General features: G+C 38.8%; 1 protein-coding gene across 7 annotated transcripts in view; it reads left to right on the top strand.

Annotated features, from left to right (window-relative positions):
• LOC144684663 (protein CASP-like) overlaps positions 1-21,653 on the top strand; it is a 651,698-nt gene that overhangs the window by 420,624 nt on the left and 209,421 nt on the right. For 6 of the 7 annotated variants that reach the window (XM_078548745.1, XM_078548743.1, XM_078548747.1 and 3 more), the window contains exons 11-15: positions 2,720-2,908; positions 3,505-3,563; positions 9,019-9,067; positions 14,676-14,772; positions 15,432-16,103. In XM_078548745.1, the coding sequence (XP_078404871.1) occupies positions 2,720-2,908; positions 3,505-3,563; positions 9,019-9,067; positions 14,676-14,772; positions 15,432-16,103 (1,066 nt within the window). The remainder of the gene's footprint in view (positions 1-2,719; positions 2,909-3,504; positions 3,564-9,018; positions 9,068-14,675; positions 14,773-15,431; positions 16,104-21,653) is intronic. The other variant, XM_078548749.1, reaches the window with a different exon arrangement.

Genomic DNA, 21,653 nt, shown 5'->3' with positions numbered 1-21,653 from the left:
CTAGAGAAATAAGCTGAATATAAAAAGTACGGGGAAGAACTGGAAAAATGTACTATATATGAGAATAGATTTGTGACTCACATAAAAGAGAGCCCAAAAGTCTTTTATAAACGTAAATAGTAAAAATGTGGTCATGGGAATAGTGGAACAAATTGGGGACCTTGGGGTGGTAATTGCCTTTTTAAAATTCATTTTACGAGATGTAAGCTTTGCTCTGATTGTGTTTGTCCATCTTTTTTGTGAATAAGTCATACCTGGGCAATTTTCCATATTGTCGGGTAGATGCTAGTGTTGTAGCTGTACTGGAACAACTTAGCTAGGGGCACAGCTAGCTCTGGAGCACAAGTCTTTGGTGGCACTGTTGGGATGGTGTCAGGGTCCGTAGCCTTTGCTGTATCTAGTGCATTTAGCCTTTTCATGGTATCATGTGGAGTGAATCGAATTGGCTGAACGCTGGCATCTGTGATGCTAGGGACCTCAGGAGGAGGCCAAGATGGATCATCCACTCGGCACTTCTGGCTGAGGATGAAACAGTACAAAAACACTAGATATATGATGCTGATCCCACTCTGTCACTTACAGTCCAAAAATAATCTCAGAAAACCCATAAGACCACCATAGAAATACACATGAAACCCACAAGGTGTTGAAAACAATCCTTCCATCGTTGTAAGGGAACTTACAGTCCCTCTGGCATAAACAAAATGTTGGAATGTATCACACCTGATAGTGCTGAACCAGCATCAATAAAACAAAAATAAGTTCAGAATTATTTTCCTCTTGAAATCAGAGCCAAACTGCTGCAGTGTCTCTTTCACAGTTTTTTTTTTATGCTAGGTATTATCTCTGACTCAGCATCACTGGCCACTCCTTTAAGCAGACCTCATGTGCTCTATGATCTGAATTGTACCCTTCTCAATAACTCAATAAACAATACATCAGCTATTGGTATATATCATGTGCTGCAACATGATTTCTCTTCGACAGATGGTGGACTAAAACACCCATACCAATTTGAGGCACAGGGTTTGAACCGATAGTGTTTTTATATCCATAAGATGGTTAAATGAGCAATATGCAGTTTAACAGAGGTCGCAATGCAACGACAGTGAAACAAGAGTAATTTTAGGTCTAAACATGACCGTAAAACAAAGACCACTTACTGTAAGCTGACATTAGGTTGACTGTTCTTGACTAAGTTCATGCTTTTAAAACACACAACGCTGTATGGCCATTGGATACAAAGTTTCTGCTGCTGACTTCACAATGATTTTGCTGAGCACTGCTATCAATCTGTGAAATGGTATCACTGCCCATTGACCAGTCAATTACAAAGAGCACCAGCCAGTCAGTGACCCTCTCCTCTTTTCAAAGAAGTCAGAAATAGATGTTTGTCAAAATCACTACCCCAATTTGGAGTGGACTATCCTTTGAATTGTGACCCGGGATTTAGTGCCATGTTTTGTGAATTGTATGGAATGTCGTCCTAAATTGCTGCATATGTTGGGACAATGGAGCCACCTCTAACAATAACATAAGATATCTGCAAATGTAAATGATGGTTCCCTGGAATGATGAATCAGTAAACATTTAATGCCACCATTGCATTAGCTATGACAGATTTGTTCTTCTCCCAAACAGCTGCCTGATCTGAATTGTTAACTACTGCTGACCAGAGTACTTTGTGTGATGTCTGTCGTTACTGAACCGGAGGAGGTTAATTTCAACAAGCTGAGGAGGGACCTGGCCCGGATAAATTTGAGTCAAAGGCAGAAAGATAATGGAGTAGTGGGCAGCCTTTAAAGAGGAGATGGCTTGGATAGAGTCTAGGCTCATTTGTACCAGGAGGAAAGGGAGGGTAACTGAAGCCAGAGCTTCAGGCAGAAAGCATGGCTGAGCTACTGAGTAACTTTGCATCATTGCTCACCAAAGAAAAGATCTTTGCAGAACCTATGGTAAACGAGGAGGTTGCTGGCATGCTGGATGAGAAAAAAAATAGGGGTGGTGCTAGAAAGGTTGGTATACTTAAAGTGGATGTTGCCCAGTCTGGATGGGATGCTGAGTAAGGATAGTAATCGCAGATGAGCTGACCACAATCTTCCAATCCTCCTTCAATACAAGGGTGGTGCCTAAGGACTGGAGGTTTGCAAATGTTAAGACCTTGTTGAAAAAGAGAGAAAGATAAACCTGATAATTGCAAGCCAAACACTTTAATGAAAGAAAAATGCTGAAAACCTGAAATAAAAACAGAAAATGCTAGAAATACGTAGCAGGTCTGGCAGCATCTGTGGAGAGAGAAAAACAGTTAACATTTCGGTTTTTAAGCAAGTGCAGAGCCAGGAAAATGTGTCAGGGAATGGGTGTGGGAGTAAAGAACAATGAGGAGGACTTGTGACATGGTGGAGGGGAGATAGGACATAATCAGCTTTAGAGAACAAAAATGGAGAAACTTTATCCTAAAGAGTGAATGTTTTAAATTCCTATACCTGAAGATTGAAAGTATTTTTATAAATTCAAGGTCATCCCTGTAAGCTGAAATGTCTATAGCAATGGACAAAGCTGTAAAGTATTTCTTCTGTCTAAAATTGACCTGTTTAATATTGACGAATGAAGCATAAAGGTTTGACATTATCCTCCAAAGGTCTAACATTTAGTATGATTTCAAAACCATTTCAGGAAAGCTACTTACAAAACTTGTGTTCTGGATCCTGCTTATTAGGAACAAGCTATCGAAGTGCTAACACGATCAAGTCTGGAAGTTGAACTGGCAGCAAAAGATCGTGAGATAATGCAATTAGTTGAAGATGTACAGAGGTTGCAGGCAAACCTGACCAAACTCCGTGAGACCTCAGCAAGTCAGGTCTCACAACTAGAACAACAGCTCAGTGCAAAGAACAGCACACTCAAGGTAAAAGAACATTGTTAATTTTTAGATTATAGGTTTCATTAAATTAATGTATTCATGTTAGCTGATTTCAGATCATGCTTTTAACCTGCAATTTTTGAAGCATGTATGATTTCTTGCCTTCCTTGCATCTCAATGGATTACTTTTGCATTTGTTCCGGGGTTGCATTTCTTATTTAAATTAAATAGACATTGAATCATTAGAGCAACTGGGCAAGTTCCTATGTATCACTATGGTGTGGAAAGTAGCTGATTCAGAGCTTCATTGCAGAGGAGGGCAAATACTTGCAGGAATTAAAAAATTTGTAGCTCTGTTTTAATTTGTAGGAAACTATATGTAAGCTATATGTTATTTCAACTAAACCTACGAGAAGCTATTTTAACTCCATTGAAAGATAGTCTTGGGCGATAGCTATATGATTGAAATAGAAATGTTTTGCATAAGGTTTTTGATGTAATCAAGAAGTTAGTTAGCTGATGGTGAGTTCTGCAGAATGTTACATTTTGTGCTGTTGGGTTGAACACTAAATTATTGTACTATTTTTAATGGATGCTATTTTTATGTGTTTATTGTACGTTATAAATTGTTTGTTTTGAAGCAACTAGAGGAAAAGCTAAAAGGACAGTCTGACTATGAAGAGGTTAAAAAAGAGCTGAGGTAAGTGTTGACCCAAGATGTCATTTCTGTTTTCCTTGCATCTTGTTAAAAATGATGAATTTAGCATGAAACCTGAGTTGTCATTCGCTTGTATTCCTAGACACAACTTAGCTTATTTCCCTCTCCCAGGGTCATGAAATCAGACCTCCCTGTATACAGATATTGCCAATAGTTCTGTTCCTTGAAGACCTCCCAGGAGGATATTTGAGGGGTGTGAGGTAGAACTGCACCTCCATAGATCCCCTGAGACCTTCCACAGATGGCTTGGCCAGCGCTAGAGCACTTGTCCTTCAGGGATGTGAATGTCAGTCAAAGGTGGGATTTGATTTGGACTGTTGTCTTCAGGAGAACATATAGCTGCTGGGTCACCTCCTGAAAATGTCTTTTATTGTTAATATTTTTAATAGAATTTTGCTTTTGTGGCTCTTCTTTCTTTCTTCTGTTGGTTGTGCATTTTCCAGAAGCTCAGGTGAGGCAGTATCCAAAATTGTGAAGCTGTATTACTGTCTGATTAATTATATTGCAGTTACTGTAGAATTATAGAATCATTGAGGAAGGCTATTTGGGCTATCGTGTCTGTACCAGTTCTTTGAAAAGAGCTATAGAGTTGGCTCCACTCCCTTGTTCTTTCCCCCATTGCCCCAAAATGTTTTCTATTTCCAGTATATATCCAATTACTTTTTAAATCTACTCCTTAAGGCAGTGCATTCTATCAAACAGAAAAAAAATCTAACTGACACATTCATCAGAATAAAACTATTTTCTTTGAAAGATCGATTACGGTAGTATTTATCTTCAAAAAATGTTTTTCCTCTCCATAATCCATTTATTTTCCTAACTGAAGAGTTTCAGGACATGAGAAGTTTATATTTATTTAAAAAATGGAATCTGAACATAAAAAGTAGATGTTGCTTCTGATCCCCAGTGTACACTGAAGTTATGATAGACAAACTGGACAGTCCAGAAGTTAAAAGTAATCACTTTAATTTCAGTTCAAAGAACTTGCCTATTAATTTATTGCAAATGAAGTGAATTGACATCTGACACTTCATGGATTATATTGATTAGACTGAAGATTTCAACAAAACGAGTTGTATCCTGTAGCTTTGAGCAGTATTTTGACAAGTGTAGTAATTTACTTAAACTAACACTTTTCAGCATTTTACAATTTTCATGCACAAAAGTCTTAGGGTGGAATACAGAAAATCCCAAGCTTACTACATCTCAAAGCTCATTTTTGAGAGAGTTCAATCTTTCTCCATTGCGTTACCTCTCATTTTGTACTTTAATCTGGTTGCTGAAGTATGAATAGTTTCACAAAGTAGCCTGCTTTCACTATGACTATACAGCATCACTTCCCTTTAGTTCAGCAAAGTCACTCTTCTTTCATTAGCAGTTCACTTTCCAGAAGCAAGTTCATATGTACTGGCCTATCAGACTGTCATTGCAGATCTTCATGATGATACTGTAGTTAAATTTGCTGACAATACAAAGATAGGTAGGAAAACAAGTTGTGAGGAGGATACAGAGTCTGCAAAGGGATGTAGATACGTTAAATGAGTGGACAAAAATTTGGCAGAGTGGACATAAGTTTGGCAGATGGAATATAATGTGCAGAAAATGTGAGGTTGCCACTTTGGCAGGATGAATAGAAAATCAGAATATTATTTAAATGGAGAGGGACTGCAGAATGTTGTGCTATGGAGGGATCTGGGTGTCCTTAAACATGAATCACAAAAGGTTAGCATGCAGGTACAGCAAGTAATTAGGAAGGCAAATGAAATGTTGGCCTTTATTGTAAGGGGGATGGAGTATGAAAGTAGGGAAGTCTTGCTACAACTGTACAGGTCAGACTGCACCTGGAGTACTTGTACAGTTTTGGCCTCCTTATTTAAGGAGAGATATACTTGCATTGGAGGCAGTTCAGAGAAGGTTCACTGGGCTGATTCCTGGAATGAAGGGATTGTCTTATGAGAAAAGGTTGAGCAGGTTGGGCCTATACTCATTGGAGTTTAGAAGAATGAGATGTGGTCTTATTGAAACTGAGGGGGCTTGACAGGGTAGATATTTGAGAAGGGCCGACTAAAATGGAGAAGGCTCATTTGGGAAGGCACCGAACACATCGAGAAGCTTCGTTGGGAACATGCAAAGGTAAAGTCGAGGTGTCGGAGGGAGCACACAAACCGCCAAATAACTCATCTACCCAACCCTTCAAACACCACCTGCCCTACATGCAGCAGAGTCTGCACTTTGTGCATTGAACTTATCAGCCATCGAGTTGGATTGGAAACAAGTCATTCTCGATCCCATGGAACTGCCCAAAAAGGAGGAGATACTGAGAAATGGTATTCCCTCGTGGTAGAATCTAGAACCAGGCAGCACAGTTGGAAAATAGAGGGTCTTCTATTTAACTTGGAGATGAAGAGGAAGTTCTTCTTGCAGAGAAGAATTGGAATTCTTTTCCTCAAACAGCAGTGGAGGCTGGGTCATTGATTATATTCCAGGATAAGCTAGACAGACTTACCATGGAGTGGTGGGGGGGGGAGAAAGTGCAGTTTGACGGAGCAGACTCAAGGGACTAAATGGCCTATTCCTGCTCCTATTTCTTATAATCTTATGTTACTGATAACTTGAACTAATTAAGAGAAACTCTAGATACTTCAATGTTTTATCAGTTAAGAAGGAAGCACCTTCTTCAGAAACAAGAAGCCTAATAAATTAAAATCAACTACCCTGCCTTCGGCCCCACCATCCCTTGACATTTTGATGGAGGGTTAGGGCCAGTTTCTGGCATCTAGGTAGCAGAGTGATTCCATTTCCACTAGAACCATCCAGAACTGAGTGCATTCTTGCTGCTGGCCTCGTGCTCTTTACCATTCTCAGCATTTTACTCGGAAAAGAGGTGTTGCTGTAAAGCAGTAAGATGAGCTGTTATTAGTATCTAGAAATATAGATAAATGTTCGTAATGATTCTTTCATTCGTAAACATTAATTATTGTAAAGAAATTTAAAGTTCAGTGGAGCAATTTAACTACTTAATAATATATTCTTACTTTCTGACTATTTGTATGGCTAAAATTGCACAAACCTGCTCTGCTGTGTATGTATAGTCTTTCAATGGAATAATAACTTTGGTTGGAATATATGGGTTCTCAATGTAGAACAATAACGAAAAATGTTATAGGTCAGGCAGATGAAAAAGGCAGCTTATCCAAATTGGATCAGATAATGGTTTATTTTGCCATATGGTCACACAAAAATAAAGTTGTTCACTGTTCAGGTAATAATACTCTATGAAAACGATAACTTAGTGGTAAGTATAAAAAAATACAGAAAATTAACTTTTGTTCTTTGTAATTTTGGATACACTTCTAAAAAGAATTGGTACTCTACATTTCTTTTTAAAGGTGCTTGCATTTGTTTTAATTTCCTTGTCGATAGCAGTTTTAGAGGCACTTTCATTGCAGGTTTATTAAACTTTTCACTCCCGTACCCATTTAATTTTGGAATTAAACCAATGGCTTCTCATTACAGGAGAAACTTCAATTTATTTTAGTATTTGTTTTGGCGCAGTTGTGAAAATTTGAACATGTTCAGAATTTATTTTCAGTGAAGCATTTGTATGGTGCAGTTGTAGCTTGTCAAAGGTGTAATGGGAAGTGGGTCTACCTTTAGAGAGCTATTTTGCATCTAAATATTCAAATATTTGAAGATTGTTACCTACTTTGAAAAAGTTTCAATCTCCCTGTATACTTTGAATGAAGAGATGATTTTTGAGTTTGGCCCTACACCTTCACCTCTTTTGCCATTTAAGCTCTCATGCCTTGCATCCTTTCATAGATCTTCCCTTTTGTTCTTTTTCCTATCCTCCTCCATTTTATTTGCTTAGAACCGATTACATTTCTAACTTTTCTCAGTTCTGATGAAAGACCCATGGCCTGAAATGTGAACTCTGTTTCTCTGTCCACTGATCTGCTAAGTATTTCCAGCATTTTCTGTTTCATTTTACTAAAATTAGGTTTTGACAGTTGCCTTTTGCATTGTTGCTGTTGAAGCCAAGATTTACTGCATGAGTTTATGTTACTTTCAGAATAAATTAGCATTAACAACACCTTACATTTGTATAGTACCGTTAATATGGTAACATGTCCCAACACACTTCACAAGAGCGTTATTAGATAACATTTAACACCAACTCAGATAAGGATTTATTGGGACAGGCGATCAAAGGTTTCGCCAAAGAAGTAGGTTTTAAGCAGCATTTTAAAGAAGATGGGGAGGCAGGGAGATTTGAAGGTTGTGTACACACTATTTCCTGTGAGGAAGGTGTGTCATGACAAGAAATTAGTGAGTCCTCTCAAACTCACGCCATTAGAAGCTGCCATACAGCTTTTTTCATTCTTTTCATTGGAACACCTTATTAGCCAAACTGTGCAGGATGTACGAGAATTGAATGAGTGACTGAGCAGATGTTCCCTTTAACGAATGTCCTCATTAATGGTATGGCAGTCGCCAAAGGTGTTGCTTGCTGTAATTGCAAGATGGTCAAAGGTGTGTTTATGGAAAGTTGTCAAGGTGTTGTTATTGCTAAACAGTTAAAAATGTACACTTTTCCATATCAAAATCTGTCCCCATTTTTATTTTTTATCTTATATCTGGTCAGAATAAATCTTAATTTGGTGCTTACTTGACTGTAAATCTTTGTAGTGAACAACAGCAATTTATTTATATGTCACTTTGAATGTAGTAAAACATCCCATGGTGCTTCACAGGAGCACCAATTGTGTTTCCTCTTAAATTTACATTTTGATGGGAGCCACATTTGAAGCCGTTACTCTGGTCCCATATTTGCCACATAAGACTGTTTTGGATGATAGTTCTGAAATTATGGCTGTGTGAAGATTGGTTCCTTCATACTGTACTGAGACACAGAGTATTTGTCAGAGTAATGTTCTGATTAGAATACACAGAAATAGCACATTTTTATTTTAACAAATAATTCATTGCAGATTGAGACAGTTCACAGTCGTAACTGATCTGACATGAATAACCCCTAAAGCATTGCAAGCTTCACAATCAGCACAGGGGCCTTGAAAGCTTTTGACAGCTTAAAATGTTACATTCTTATTAACCTTTATATTTGCCCTCTAAAAACCCTTATGGAATTGCATATGCAGCAACCTGGTTGGTTTTTTAACATTGCTTTATAGCTCGAATAGTTGGATTGAAATATTTGTTAGTGAAATTAAAAGCTTTAATTGTAACATGGCACAATGATGACATTGACAGTTGTATTTCTTCTATTCTGTGTATTGACACCTGGAAGTGCGTGTTATTGCTCATAGTATCCTGGATAATGCAATGGAATGTTTGTAGGTGTATGCTATAATTGCTTGTGCCAATGGAGGAACATTATTAAACAATAAATCCAACCCCCTTTTCCCCCTATTTCTAGTATCCTGAAGTCAATGGAATTTGTAGCATCAGAAGGATCTGGATCACAGGTAAGTTCTGTTGGAATCTAATAATTTTCTGTACTTGATGTATAAATTCTGATTTATCATGAGGAATATTGTAAAATACAATGCAGTGCCATCCATCAATATAATGCATTATGGTAGATTCTGAAATTCCTAGGAGAAGATTTGGGCTAGTGAGATGATTTGCACGTGGAAAATGTTTTTTCAGTAATAGATTTGAAACTTTAGGAATCACAGTTTTAGACAAGTATCTCACTCTGCAGTTTTCATAAGGCGCCTGGATTTTGTTTTGCCTTGTTAAGATGACTTTATATCTCCACTCTACATGGGTGTATCTCAGTCTTTTCCCCATTATTGTTAAAGACAGTCTATCTAGGGCACTGCAGAGATATAAACTACTACATTTAACAGTTCCCATTAAAGTAATACATGTGCACCATATAAAATGTTTATTATAATCATTTCACAAAAATGACATAAAACTTGCAAAGATTGTGAACTATGATGAGGGTAGTGATAGCCATCAAGAGAGGCTTGGAGTACAAAGGCAAAGAAGTTACGATGAAACCGTTATAAAACTGATTCGGCCTCAACTGAAGTATTGTGCCCAATTCCGGCCATTGCACTTTAAGAAGGGATGTGAAGGCTTTAGAGAGGGCATAGAAATAATCTACAAGAATAGTTTAATGGGTGAGGGACTTGTGTTAGGTGAATAGATTGGAAAAGTTGGGTTGTTCTCCTTAGAGAAGAGATGGTTGAGAGGAGATTTGATAGAGGTGTTCGAAATCAGGAAGGGTCCATACAGACTAGATAAAGAGAAACTGTTCCCATTGGCTGCAAGGTTGCAAACTGCTGACTTAAGATGATTGGCAAAAGAACCAACAGCAGCATGAGGAAAAATATTTTTACTCAGCAAGTGGTTAGGATCTGGAATTCATTGCCTGAGTGTGTGGCGGAGGCAGGTGCAATCAAGGCTTTCGAAGGAAAATTTGATAGCACCTGAAGAGAAAATATTTGCAAGGCAATGGAGGAAAGGCAGGGCAGTGGGACTAGCTTAATTGCTCTTGTTGAGAGCCAGGCATGGACAAGATGGGCCAAATGGCTTCCTCCTGTGCTATAACCATTCTAAGATTCATTTTAGTGATTATTCACATAACTTATAGCTGAATTCGAGTTTTGCCTTTAACTTTGCAACACTCCAGCTTTATGTTTGCATTGATATTTAACAAAGGAAAGCATTGTTTAATGATTACAGAAAAAGGTGCAGTTGGAGTAATTTCCAATAATATGTAATGCTACAGTGTGAGAAAGTTTGGGAAATTTACAGCACACCGATTTAGTAAATATTTGTGTACTTTGAAAGCTGCAAGGAAACCAATTCACCTTCATAGAAATGTAACCAGTTGGCATAGAGTTGCAGAATATATGTATATCTGGTACATTGATTTAAAAAAAAGGCTAACTCTTTTCCCTGTTACAATAATTTGAAAGCATAACTAAGTGTGACTATAGGGTTGCTTTTATATATCTGGCATCTGTAATATGCAGTACCTTTACCATTACTGACTCATGCTTTGTACCTATCACTAGTATTTATAGTAACTCATTGAAGTGTAATATGAATATGCTCATCTTGTGGTTTGAGTATTCTTTAACTTAAATACTAGATCAAACTGACAAGAGGGAATTATAGATCCCACACAAGTTGAATATTATGCTTTTAAATGTTAATGGTAATCTGTATTTTCTTTACAAGTTGTACTTTTACAGATTGATCTTTTGCACCTGAACAGATGAAATTCTTTGTTTTACCTCTTATGTCTAGAACATAACGTATCATCAGCTGGTACCCTAAACAGAGAATGTTATGTGATTTTTCATTGCTTTGAACAGAATTTCAAGGAAATATAAAAGTTAGTCTGGGGACAGGAGTCTGTGGGAGGCACTGGCATCTTCAGATTGTGGGGGTGTGGTAGTCAATGGACAATTTTACGTTCATTTTGAAGGAGAAACGAGTGCGCCCAAGACTAGCATTTCAAACCTAAATAAGGGCAATTGTGAGGGCATGAAAGCAGAGCTACCAAAAGCGAACTGGCAAATGAGGTTAAGGGATATATCAATAGATGTTCAGTGGCAGACATTTAAACGGATATTTCAGAATACACAAAAAAGATAAATTCCAATGAGAAAGAAAAATTCCAAGGGGAGGGCCCACCATCCGTAGTTAACTTAAAAAGTTAAAGACAGTATCAAACTTAAGGAAAAAGTATATAATTGTGCAAAGACGGGTGGCAGGTCAGAAGATTGGAAAGAATATAAAAAATAGCAAAGAATGACAAAAAGATTAATAAGGAGGGAAAAATTAGAGTATGAGAGAAAGCTAGCTAGTAATATAAAGATGGACAGCAAGAGTTTCTATAGATATTTAAATAAGAAACGAGTTAACAATGTGAGCATTTGTCCAATAGAAAGTGCGTCTGGGGAATTGATAATGGAAAGTAGGGAGATGGTGGATGAATTAAACAGGTATTTTGCTTCCATCTTCACTATAGAGGACACAAATAACACCCTGGAAATAGTTGTAAATCAGGAAATGGAAGGGAGGGAGAAACTTGGGAAAGCTACAATCACCAAGGAAATGGTATTGAGCAAATTGTTGGGACTGCGGGCTGACAAATCCCCAGGTCCAGATGGACTTCACCCTAAGACCTTGAAAGATGTGGCTAGTGAGCTAGTTGATGCACTGATTTAATTTTCCAAAATTCCCTAGATTCAGGGCAGGTTTTGTTAGATTGGAAAATAGCAAATATAACTGCTTCATTCAAAAAGAGAGGGAGACAGAAAACAGGAAACTACAGGCCAGTTAGCCTGACATCTGTCATAGGGAAAATGTTAGAAGCCATGATCATAATGAATGGCGGAGCAGGCTCGAAGGGCCGAATGGCCTACTCTTGCTCCTAGTTTCTATGTATTATTAAATATGTTATTGCAGGGTATTTAGAAAGGTCCAAGGCAATCAGGCAGTGTCAAGATGGTTTGTAAAAAGGAAATCATGTTTAACCAATTTATTGGATTTCTTTGAAGGAGTCACATGGGCTGTGGATAAAGGGGAATTGGTGGATGTACAGTACTTAGATTTCCAGAAGGCATTTGATAAAGTGCCACATCAAAAAAAGAAAATAAAAGCTCATGGTGTAGGGGGTAACATATTGGCATGGATAGAAGATTGGCTAGCTAACAGGAAGCGGAGAGTTTGCATAAATGGGTCTTTTTCTGGTTGGCAGGATGTGACAAGCCGGTGTGCCACAGGGATCATTGCTGGGCCCTCAACTTTTTACAATTTATATAAATGACTTGAATGTAGGGACTGAAGGAATGGTTGCTAAATTTGTTGACGACACAAAGATAGGTAGGAAAATAAATTGTGAAGTGGACATAAGGAGGCTACAAAGTGACATAGATAGGTTAAGTGATTGGGCAAAGATCTGGCAAATGAAGTATAATGTGGGCAAATGTGAAATCATTCATTTTGGCAGGAAGAATAAAAAGAAGCTTATTATCTAAATGGTGAGAGATTGCAGAGCTCTGAGATTCAGAGGGATCTGGGTGTCCTCGTGCATGAAACACAAGAGGTTAGTTTGCAGGTAGAGCAAGTAATTAGGAAAGCTACTAGAATGTTATCATTTGTCGTGAGAGGAATTGATTACAAAAGTAGAGAGGTTATGCTTCAGTTGTACAGGACACTGGTGAGACCACATCTAGAGTATTTTGTACAGCACTGCTCTCCTTACTTAAAAGACGTAAATGCGTTAGAAGCAGTTCAGAGAAGGTTTACTAGACTAATACCAAGAATGGGCAGGTTGTCTTATGAGGAAAGGCTGGACAGGTTAGGCTTGTATCCACTGGAAGAGGCAACTTAATTGAAACCTTTAAGACCCTGACAGGTCTTAACAGGGTGGATGTGGAGAGAATGTTTCCTCTTGTGGGAGAATCTAGAAGTAGGGGTCACTGTTTAAAAATAAGTAGTCGCTCATTTAAGACAGAGATTAGGAGAAATTTTTTCTCTCAAAGTGTTGTAAGTCTTTCGAACTCTCTTCAAAAGGCGGTGGAAGCAGAGCCTTTGAATATTTTTAAGTCAGAGCCAGATAGATTCTTGATTAACAAGAGGGTGAAAGGTTATCGGGGATAGCCAGGAATGTGGGGTTGAGGTTACATTCAGGTCAGCCATGATCTTATTGAATAGCAGAGTAAGCTTGAGGGGGTGGCCGCCTCCTACTCCTGCTCCTGGTTCGTATGTTCATGTGTGCAAGAGTGCATGCGTTTGTTACATTGCAGTTCTTGAGCTAGAAATCTTGAGATGGGCTAATGAGAGATGTGGTTTAGGGGAGAATTAGCTCATGGGATTCTGATTCTCCTCTTTTACTGTTCTTACTGTTAGCATTTAAATGATGCCAACAGCTTTTGTTAGATGGTCAAATTTTAGGGGTTTTGTGGACTTTTTAAGAGTTGATGATCGCAAAGAAATTATTTTAATTACTGAATGAGTTATGATAATCTAGAGAGAATATCTCAATATTTAAAGTAATTTACCAAAAAAATGTAGAAAGCTCTGGTAAACCTCTGCATTAATGCATAATTTATGTTGCAGTATAAATAGTGCATAGCATTTTGCCATTACAATAATATTACGTTGGATAGTTCATTTCTTAATGTAAAAGCCATCATTTTATGATAATCTTGCATGTCAGTCATCAAATGTAGTGTAAAATTGGTGTTAAATCTAATAGTGTTAAGTCATGATTGAATTTTTTGATTCAAATTGCATTGACCCAGTTTCTTGCTTTTCCAAATCTGAAATTGGCAATTTGTGATGGTGCTTAAATTGACTGTAAACCATTACAAACTTTAGTAGTATTTCTGTATCATGTCTGTAAAAATAGGTTAATCCTCACAAAGCCCTTTACCCACCCACACTCAAACCCCCTCTTTCCTTGGTAGATTTGCTGGTGAATAGAATTCAGGTAATAACAAGCCAAGCTATGAACTGACACAGGGTTGGATTTTGGGGATGGAAACAAATGAGTTTTTCTAGGATGTGAATGTAATCTATTTGATTGCAATGGGATAATATAAGGTTTACTTGGGAATGGGTTAAAGTCTTTTCCTCTTGGGCTGTGAGATAACATTGCTTGTCGTATTCTCATTGTGGTTTTTTTTTACTGAGTAATGCACATATTGATAGAATATTCATTTTTTGTGTGTGGGGAAGAGAGCAGAAATTTTGTTCCTTTGCCAAAAAGCTTGAACAGGCACGTAAGATTGTTCTGTAAAATCTTTTTTTGGCTGCCAAAGATGGAGATTATGCATTAGTTCCTTCATAATGAGATAGTGCACATTTAAACACAATTTACATCATTTCATCCTGAGTGTTTGTCAATAAACAAAAAGGTTTGCCAGGCACTTTATAACAACGGTGTGCTTTAAAGGATTTTTCTACTGGAAGAGGTTGCCTTGGGCTACATGTCTGCCATTAATTTTGATTCTTAATGAATCCTTGATTAAGCAAGATGAGTATAAAATATCACACATTTAACATTAAGTAAATCTGACTACATTGCTGTTGCTTTGTCAGGACACATCCAAAACCCTAGAGGTACTTCTGCTGGAGAAGAACCGCTCATTGCAATCTGAAAATGCAACTCTGCGTATCACCAACAGTGACCTTAGTGGTAGGTCTTTGCGTTTGCAGCTTATATTGCTGTGCTTGGGGAGTGTGAGAAACAGATCCTGAGATCAAAGCCTGCACTAGTGCATGGCAACAAGATTAATGTGTATTACTCCCTCCTAAAGCACTAAATTGTGTTTGTGTACTTATACAGACTGGGTAATAGGAAGAAGCTTTCAGACCTTGGAGACAGTGGTTTAAAAAAAGATCAGATTTTGCCTGAATTTTATCTTGGTGCATTTGGGTATATAAGCTGTGTTTTTTCTCATTGGTTTACGTCTGAGTATATATTCAATAGCGATTACAGTGTTTAATTAAATGTAATTAATGTCATTTTGTATTGCTGCAATTATCTCTCTGGGTAGGGTTTTATATCTGTTAAACTAACACATTGCCTGTCAGTGGCACTTAGACAAAGTAAATGTTTGGTATGGGCTGCTTAAATGCTTGTCAGGGATTCTCCAAGGCTGCCATTTACAAGAAAGGTACAAACAACAAATGCATGACATCTGTCTTTGGGGGCTAGTCTGGCATATTCAAATTTGACCAGTTGTGTCAGCTTAAAGCCCTTTTTGAACCTGCAATTTTGGGCTAAAGTTTGTTTTTTTTTATGGTTTAACTTTTCACTCCCCCATAATGCATTGTGTTTGACCTTTCTTGTAGGGTCAGCTGGGAGAAATGGGAAAGACCGACCTGAGAGTCTGCGCCCTTCGACCTCACCATCCTCCCCTCCCTCTAAGTTGCTGCGCAACGCAAATGAGCAGGCTTCCAGTGCTAACGGTACGCACCAATTCTCACCGACGGTTTTAGGTCAAGATTTTTTCAACTCATCATTGACAAGCTCCCCGTTCCCCCTGGCCTCTGCAGGGAAATTTGCACTAAACTCACTTCTTCAGCGGCAGCTAATGCAGTCCTTCTACACCAAGGCAATGCAGGATGCAGGAAGCACAACCATGCTTTTTCCAACAGGTCCCTACAGCACAAATTCCATATCATCCCCAAGCCCCATCCAGCAGAGCTCTGACCTAAATGGAATGATCCCTTCACCCAGCCAGTCAGAGAGCGCTGGAAGCATATCTGAGGGCGAAGAGCTGGACACAGCGGAAATTGCACGGCAAGTTAAAGAGCAGCTGATCAAGCACAATATTGGCCAACGGATATTTGGACATTATGTACTGGGGTTGTCTCAAGGCTCTGTGAGTGAGATACTGGCCAGACCCAAACCATGGAATAAGCTGACTGTTCGAGGGAAGGAGCCTTTTCACAAGATGAAGCAGTTCCTGTCCGATGAACAGAACATTCTGGCCCTGCGGAGCATCCAGGGCAGACAAAGAGGTGGGTGATGGATTTAACCTCATTCATTCTAAATATCTTAAAGAGACATTATTCCTACAGTTGTCCTATTTCACATGGACAAAATACTACTTAAAAATAATTTTGGGGCCATCTGGTATTCTTATATTGGCTTTACTAAATAGGGAGGAAGAGAAAAACAATATTGATGCCACTTTATCACTGCTCCCCTGATGGGTCAGTGAATAACTGCTGTGCCTTGTTTGGTACTGTACCATATGCAAAAGGCTGGTCCCTGGTCTATTCTGGGTTAGCTGATCTTGGGGTGAATGTAACAATTAATCTCAAAAGCCATTGGCTGAGAAGATGGAAAATAACAATAACAATGCTTATGTTGAGTTACATAAGAACATAAGAAATAGGAGCAGGAGTAGACCATACAGCCTGTGGGGGAAGCTCTGCCATTCCACATGCTCATGGCTGATCTTTAGTTTCAACTGCACTTTCCTGCAAGCTCCTCAAAACCCTTGATTCCCTGAGAGACCAAAATCTGTCTCTCTCAGCTTTAAATATATTTAATGATGGAGCATCCACAACCCTCCTGGGTAGAGGATTCCAAAGACTCAACCGTTTGAGTGAAGAATTTTTCCTAAATGATCGCCTCCTCATCCTGAGACTCTGCCCGTGTTCTAGATTCCCCAGCCAGGGGAAACAACCTCTCAGTACCTACCCTGTCAAGCCCCTTCAGAGCCTTGAATGTTTCAATGAGACCCCCTCACATTCTTTTAAACTGTAAAGATTATATATCCAATTTACGTTGCCACATCATAAGACAACCATCTTGTCTTAGGAACCAATTTGGTGAACTTTCGCTATACTGCTTCTGATGCAAGTATAGCACAGGACTGAGCCACAATTGTTTAAGCTCACACATGAGATGTTCTAGTGCCCTTGGTGCCTTATCCTATCATGAGTCAGCACCTAATGTGGTATTGGGAAGAATGCCATTCGAAAATACCCTTCATTGTAAGTTGGATTGGTGTATTATAGAAAGGGAACACTGCACACTTAAAAAAATCAAAACGATTATAGCAGACAACATGGCTGCTTACTGAGGAATCAGAATAGTTAATTGAAACTGTGACAGATTTAGAAATTAGATTTGATTTTGAACATGGTAACTCAAAATTTTAATAGGCCTACTAAAAGGAATAGTGTGTCTTTAGGTTGTCATACTGATCTTGCAATGTGATTTTAATTTCCAGAGTGTTGGAATGCAACACATCTTTTATTTCCATCCATCAGCATAATCATTTTAATACATTTCCAGAATTGATGCTTTTTAGGGAGGGCATTGTTGACTTTTGACAATGGTATTTCCTTTAAATATTGGAAGTTTTTGAGAGCCCGTCTATTTATATCTCCCTTAACATCCTAGCACCTTTGAATTAACTGTGCTGCATACTCTACAGACCCTTCACAGCCACCCTGATACCTTTTCTTGTGGTGTGGGTACATCTTTACCTTGTATCCCCTCTGCTCCAGGAAGAATAACCCCAGCTTCTCCAACCTAACCTGTAATCTCTAGAATTGTTCTGATAAATTTCCCTTGACCCTTATCAAGGAGAAGAGGTGGAGTGGGATGGGTTGTAGGAACCTGGCAAGACAAGCAGTATAAGGAAGCAACATTTGCTGAAAATGTTTAGGAATAACGTGTGCTGAGCAAGAAGCTGAGCATTTAGTATTTTCTCTGTCAATGCTTTACGCTGCACAGCTTTTGTGGCTTTTTATGTGTTGTTTCTTAAGGTAGGGAGCCGAGATACCATATTCTGTTGACTACTTGTCACCAGAGTAAGTTGTAAACCAGGCAATATACTTCAGTATATTAAATATATTGTTAGCAATGATGTGGTATAGGGACGAGTAAAGGTGATTTTACTTTAAAGGTATGCTTCTCCATAAATCAGTGGTTGAAAAAGAAGTTAAACAAAAGAACACACCTTGCTGACTAGTACATAATTCCAGCCATTCTGCTACTCACTGTCATTTTGATTCCTGCCAGTAGTATGCTCCTTTGTATTGTCCTGCATTGATTAAAACGAGTTAGGAAATAGGGACCTGTTTAACGAATTCTCTGGAACCTGATCTCAAAATCAACCTTACTTTACCTCTGAGTAATTTCTCCTCTTAAAAAATGAAGGCAGATTTTAAATATGTAGAAAGCTTGTTTTGCCCCAGTTTTCCTTGTTTCTCTCCCATACTGTGCAGTACAATCCTGTTCTTTGGCAGTAGTTTTACACTTCATTGATTCGTTTAGAAGTTCCACCTTGTGTTGCCATCACTGGCTTCACAACCTAACTTCCACACCCCCATCAGGTTATTTTCTGCCTTTCTCCAATTGCCCTTCTGCTCATTTCAAATATGTTGCTGTAATTGATAGCAGTAGCTATCATTGATGAAGTGAAAAAGTAAAATGTAAACATATATAAAAAAAACCACTTCAAATCCTGAAAATATGGAATGGAAACAAAAGGGTGCAAGTTTGCAGGTGTATAGGCATGTGAAAAGAGTGGAGGCTATAATATTGCAGATGGAAATGTGTCATTGGATAAGACAGCTGAATGTAAGATGAGATGGTGTAAAACTCTTTTTCAAGGGAGTTAAACTTTAAATAAAAACAATATACGGAGCTGATACTGAGAAGGCAATTCTGAACAACAGACAAGACAGGCAAAGCTTCACCAAGGTAGTTTTTATAGCAATTTAGTGATGGAAGCAGTCCAGATCTCAAGTACTGCAACAATTGCCACAATTAAATCATCTTTATCAATATGGGCGCTGCTCTTACTGTGTTCTCCCGACTGGAAGAGAAATTAACAATTGATTAAATTTATACATCTTTGGCCTCTGGTATGTTCCTTCCTAGTCTCATACATAAATACGCAGCTGTGTGCACTTGACAGTCTTAAAGTTGCTGTGTAGAAAAGCATGATATTTAATTGTCAGGGACATCAGCAGAGCATTGCCTCACAGGAAGGTGCTGTATGACTTCTGGTGGATTTGTTGTACTTTTCGGAGTTAAGAGTTTTTCTTGTTAAAAGCCAGTACAAGCATAGGTATTGATTATAGCAACAGGAGGTTTGTGAATAGAACAAATCCAGAATTGAAAAGACAGGGTTCCAAATATAGCACAGGCATTGTTAACTCTGTATTCTCAGGTAGTATTAAAATGAGCTGCATGATCTGAGAAGGCATTCTTTCACTAAGAGAAAGTGACTGTTGGAGCCAGGAGCGTCTGAGAAATTTCACCTATCCAATTTATCTTCAGAAATTTGTTTGTTTCATCATCTGTGTCAATGCAGCTAATTTTAAATGTAATTTTGTAACTTAGCTACTTAACACTCTTCAGAAAAGTTGCCTTCTCCTTCCCCCTCCTGAAGATACCATTTTATCAGTTTACTCTTGGTTACATATGTACTCATTGAGGTTATGTTTTTTTTTAATCAATTCTTATTAAACATTGAAGTATTTTATTTTCCATATTTTCCCATAAACTGCAGCAAATTACTGGAGGGCATTAGTAAACTTTGCTGAATGGAAAAATAATTGGCAAATGAAAGTTCAACCCAGATAAATGTGAGGTAGTTCATTTTGGTAGGAAGAATAGGGAGGTCATTTATTACCTGAAGATGCAAGCCTAGGTGGGGCAGAGGAATAAAGGGAACTCGGAGTACAAATACATCAATCACCAGACATTGTGCCCCAGGTTAGCAATGCCATTAAAAAAAAAACAAACCAAGCACTAGGCTTTATTTCTAGGGGGATAGAATTAAAATGTAGGGAGGTTTTGCTAAAATATATCGGACCCTGGTTAGACCACACTTAATTTATAGCGTGCAGTTCTGGTAACTATGTTTTAAAAAGTATATAGATACACAGGAGAGGGTGCAGAGAAGATTCATAAGGATGATATCAGAAATGCATGGTTATACATATCAGGAAACATTCAACAGGCTAGGTCTCTTCTCTCTTGGAAAAAAAGGCTGAAGGATGACCTAATAGAGGTCTTTACAATTATAAAAGGTTTTGATAGAGTGGACATAGAGAGAATGTTTCCTCATGTGGGGAAGAGCATAACTAGAGACTGTCAATATAAGATAGTCACCAAGAAATCCAACAGGGAATTCAGAAGGAACTTCTTCACCCAAATAGTGGTGAGAATGTGGAACTCGCTGTCAGATGGAATGGTTGAAGCGAATATTATAGACACATTTAGACAAGCGCTTAATTGAGAAGGGAATAGAAGGTTGCAATGGTAGATTTAGATTGGGAAAGATAGGAGGAGGCTCAAGCAGAAACACCGGCATGGATTGGCTGGGCAGATTGGTCTGTTTCTGTGCCGTATGTCCATTGTAATCTAAAATGTATTACATATAATAAATGCAGAACTTGTGCTGTGAAGATGGCCAGTATAGAGGGGATTGACCGGAAGTCTATAACAAAACATTTTACCAGAAAATTAAAGTTTACTAATACTGAAATGTTACTTTCAGTTGCAGAGTGAGCAGGTATTAGGGGGAGGCAATGGCATAGTGGTATCGTTGCTGGACTAGTAATCCAGAGACCCAGGGTAATGCCCTGGGAACCTGGGTTCAAGTCCTGCCATGGCCATTGTCAATTGTTGTAAAAACCCATCTGGTTCACTAATATCCTTTAGAGTATGCCGTCCTTACCTGGTCTGGCCTACATGTGACTGCAGACCCACAGCAATGTTGTTGACTCTTAAATGCCCTCTGAACAAGGGCAATGAGGGATGGGCAATAAATGTTGGCCTGGCTAGTGATGCCCACATCCCATGAATGAATAAAAAAAAGGTACAAGGAGAAACTTGCATTGTAAAGTGCTCACAATTTTTTTTTCTTTCGTGGGATTTGTGTTGCTGCCAGCATTTGTTGTTTGTCCCTTGAGAAGGTGGTGGCGAGCCTTAACTTGTACCAAGATATACTAAGTGCATAACACCGCACAGTCATTGTGGAGACGAAGTCCCGCCTTCGCTTTGAGGATACCCTGCATCGTGTTGTGTGACACTACCACTGTGCTAAATGGAATAGATTTCGAACAGATCTAGCAACTCAAGACTGGGCATCCATGAGGTGCTGTGGGCCATCAACAGCAGCAGAATTGTACTTGAACACAATCTGTAACCTCATGGCCTGGCATACCCCCCACTCTACCATTACCATCAAGCCAGAGGATCAACCCTGGAGTGCAGGAGGGCATGCCAGAAGCAGCACCAGGCATACCTAAAAATGAGGTGTCAACCTGGTGAAGCTACAACACAGGACTACTTGCATGCCAAACAGCATAAGCAGCAAGTGATAGACAGAGCTAAGCGATCCCACAACCAACGGATAAGATCTAAGCTCTGCAGTCCTGCCACATCCAGTCGTGAATGGTGGTGGACAATTAAACAACTCACTGGAGGGGAGGCTCCACAAATATCCCTGTCTTCAATGATGGAGGAGCCCAGTACATCAGTGCAAAAGATAAGGCTGAAGCATTTGCAACAATCTTCAGCCAGAAGTGCCGATT

Source organism: Cetorhinus maximus, chromosome 9, assembly GCF_964194155.1.
Source record: "Cetorhinus maximus chromosome 9, sCetMax3.hap1.1, whole genome shotgun sequence".
Classification (NCBI taxonomy): Eukaryota; Metazoa; Chordata; class Chondrichthyes; order Lamniformes; family Cetorhinidae; genus Cetorhinus; species Cetorhinus maximus.
Note: the sequence above shows the minus strand (reverse complement) of the source record. Positions and strands in the feature narration are given on the sequence as shown.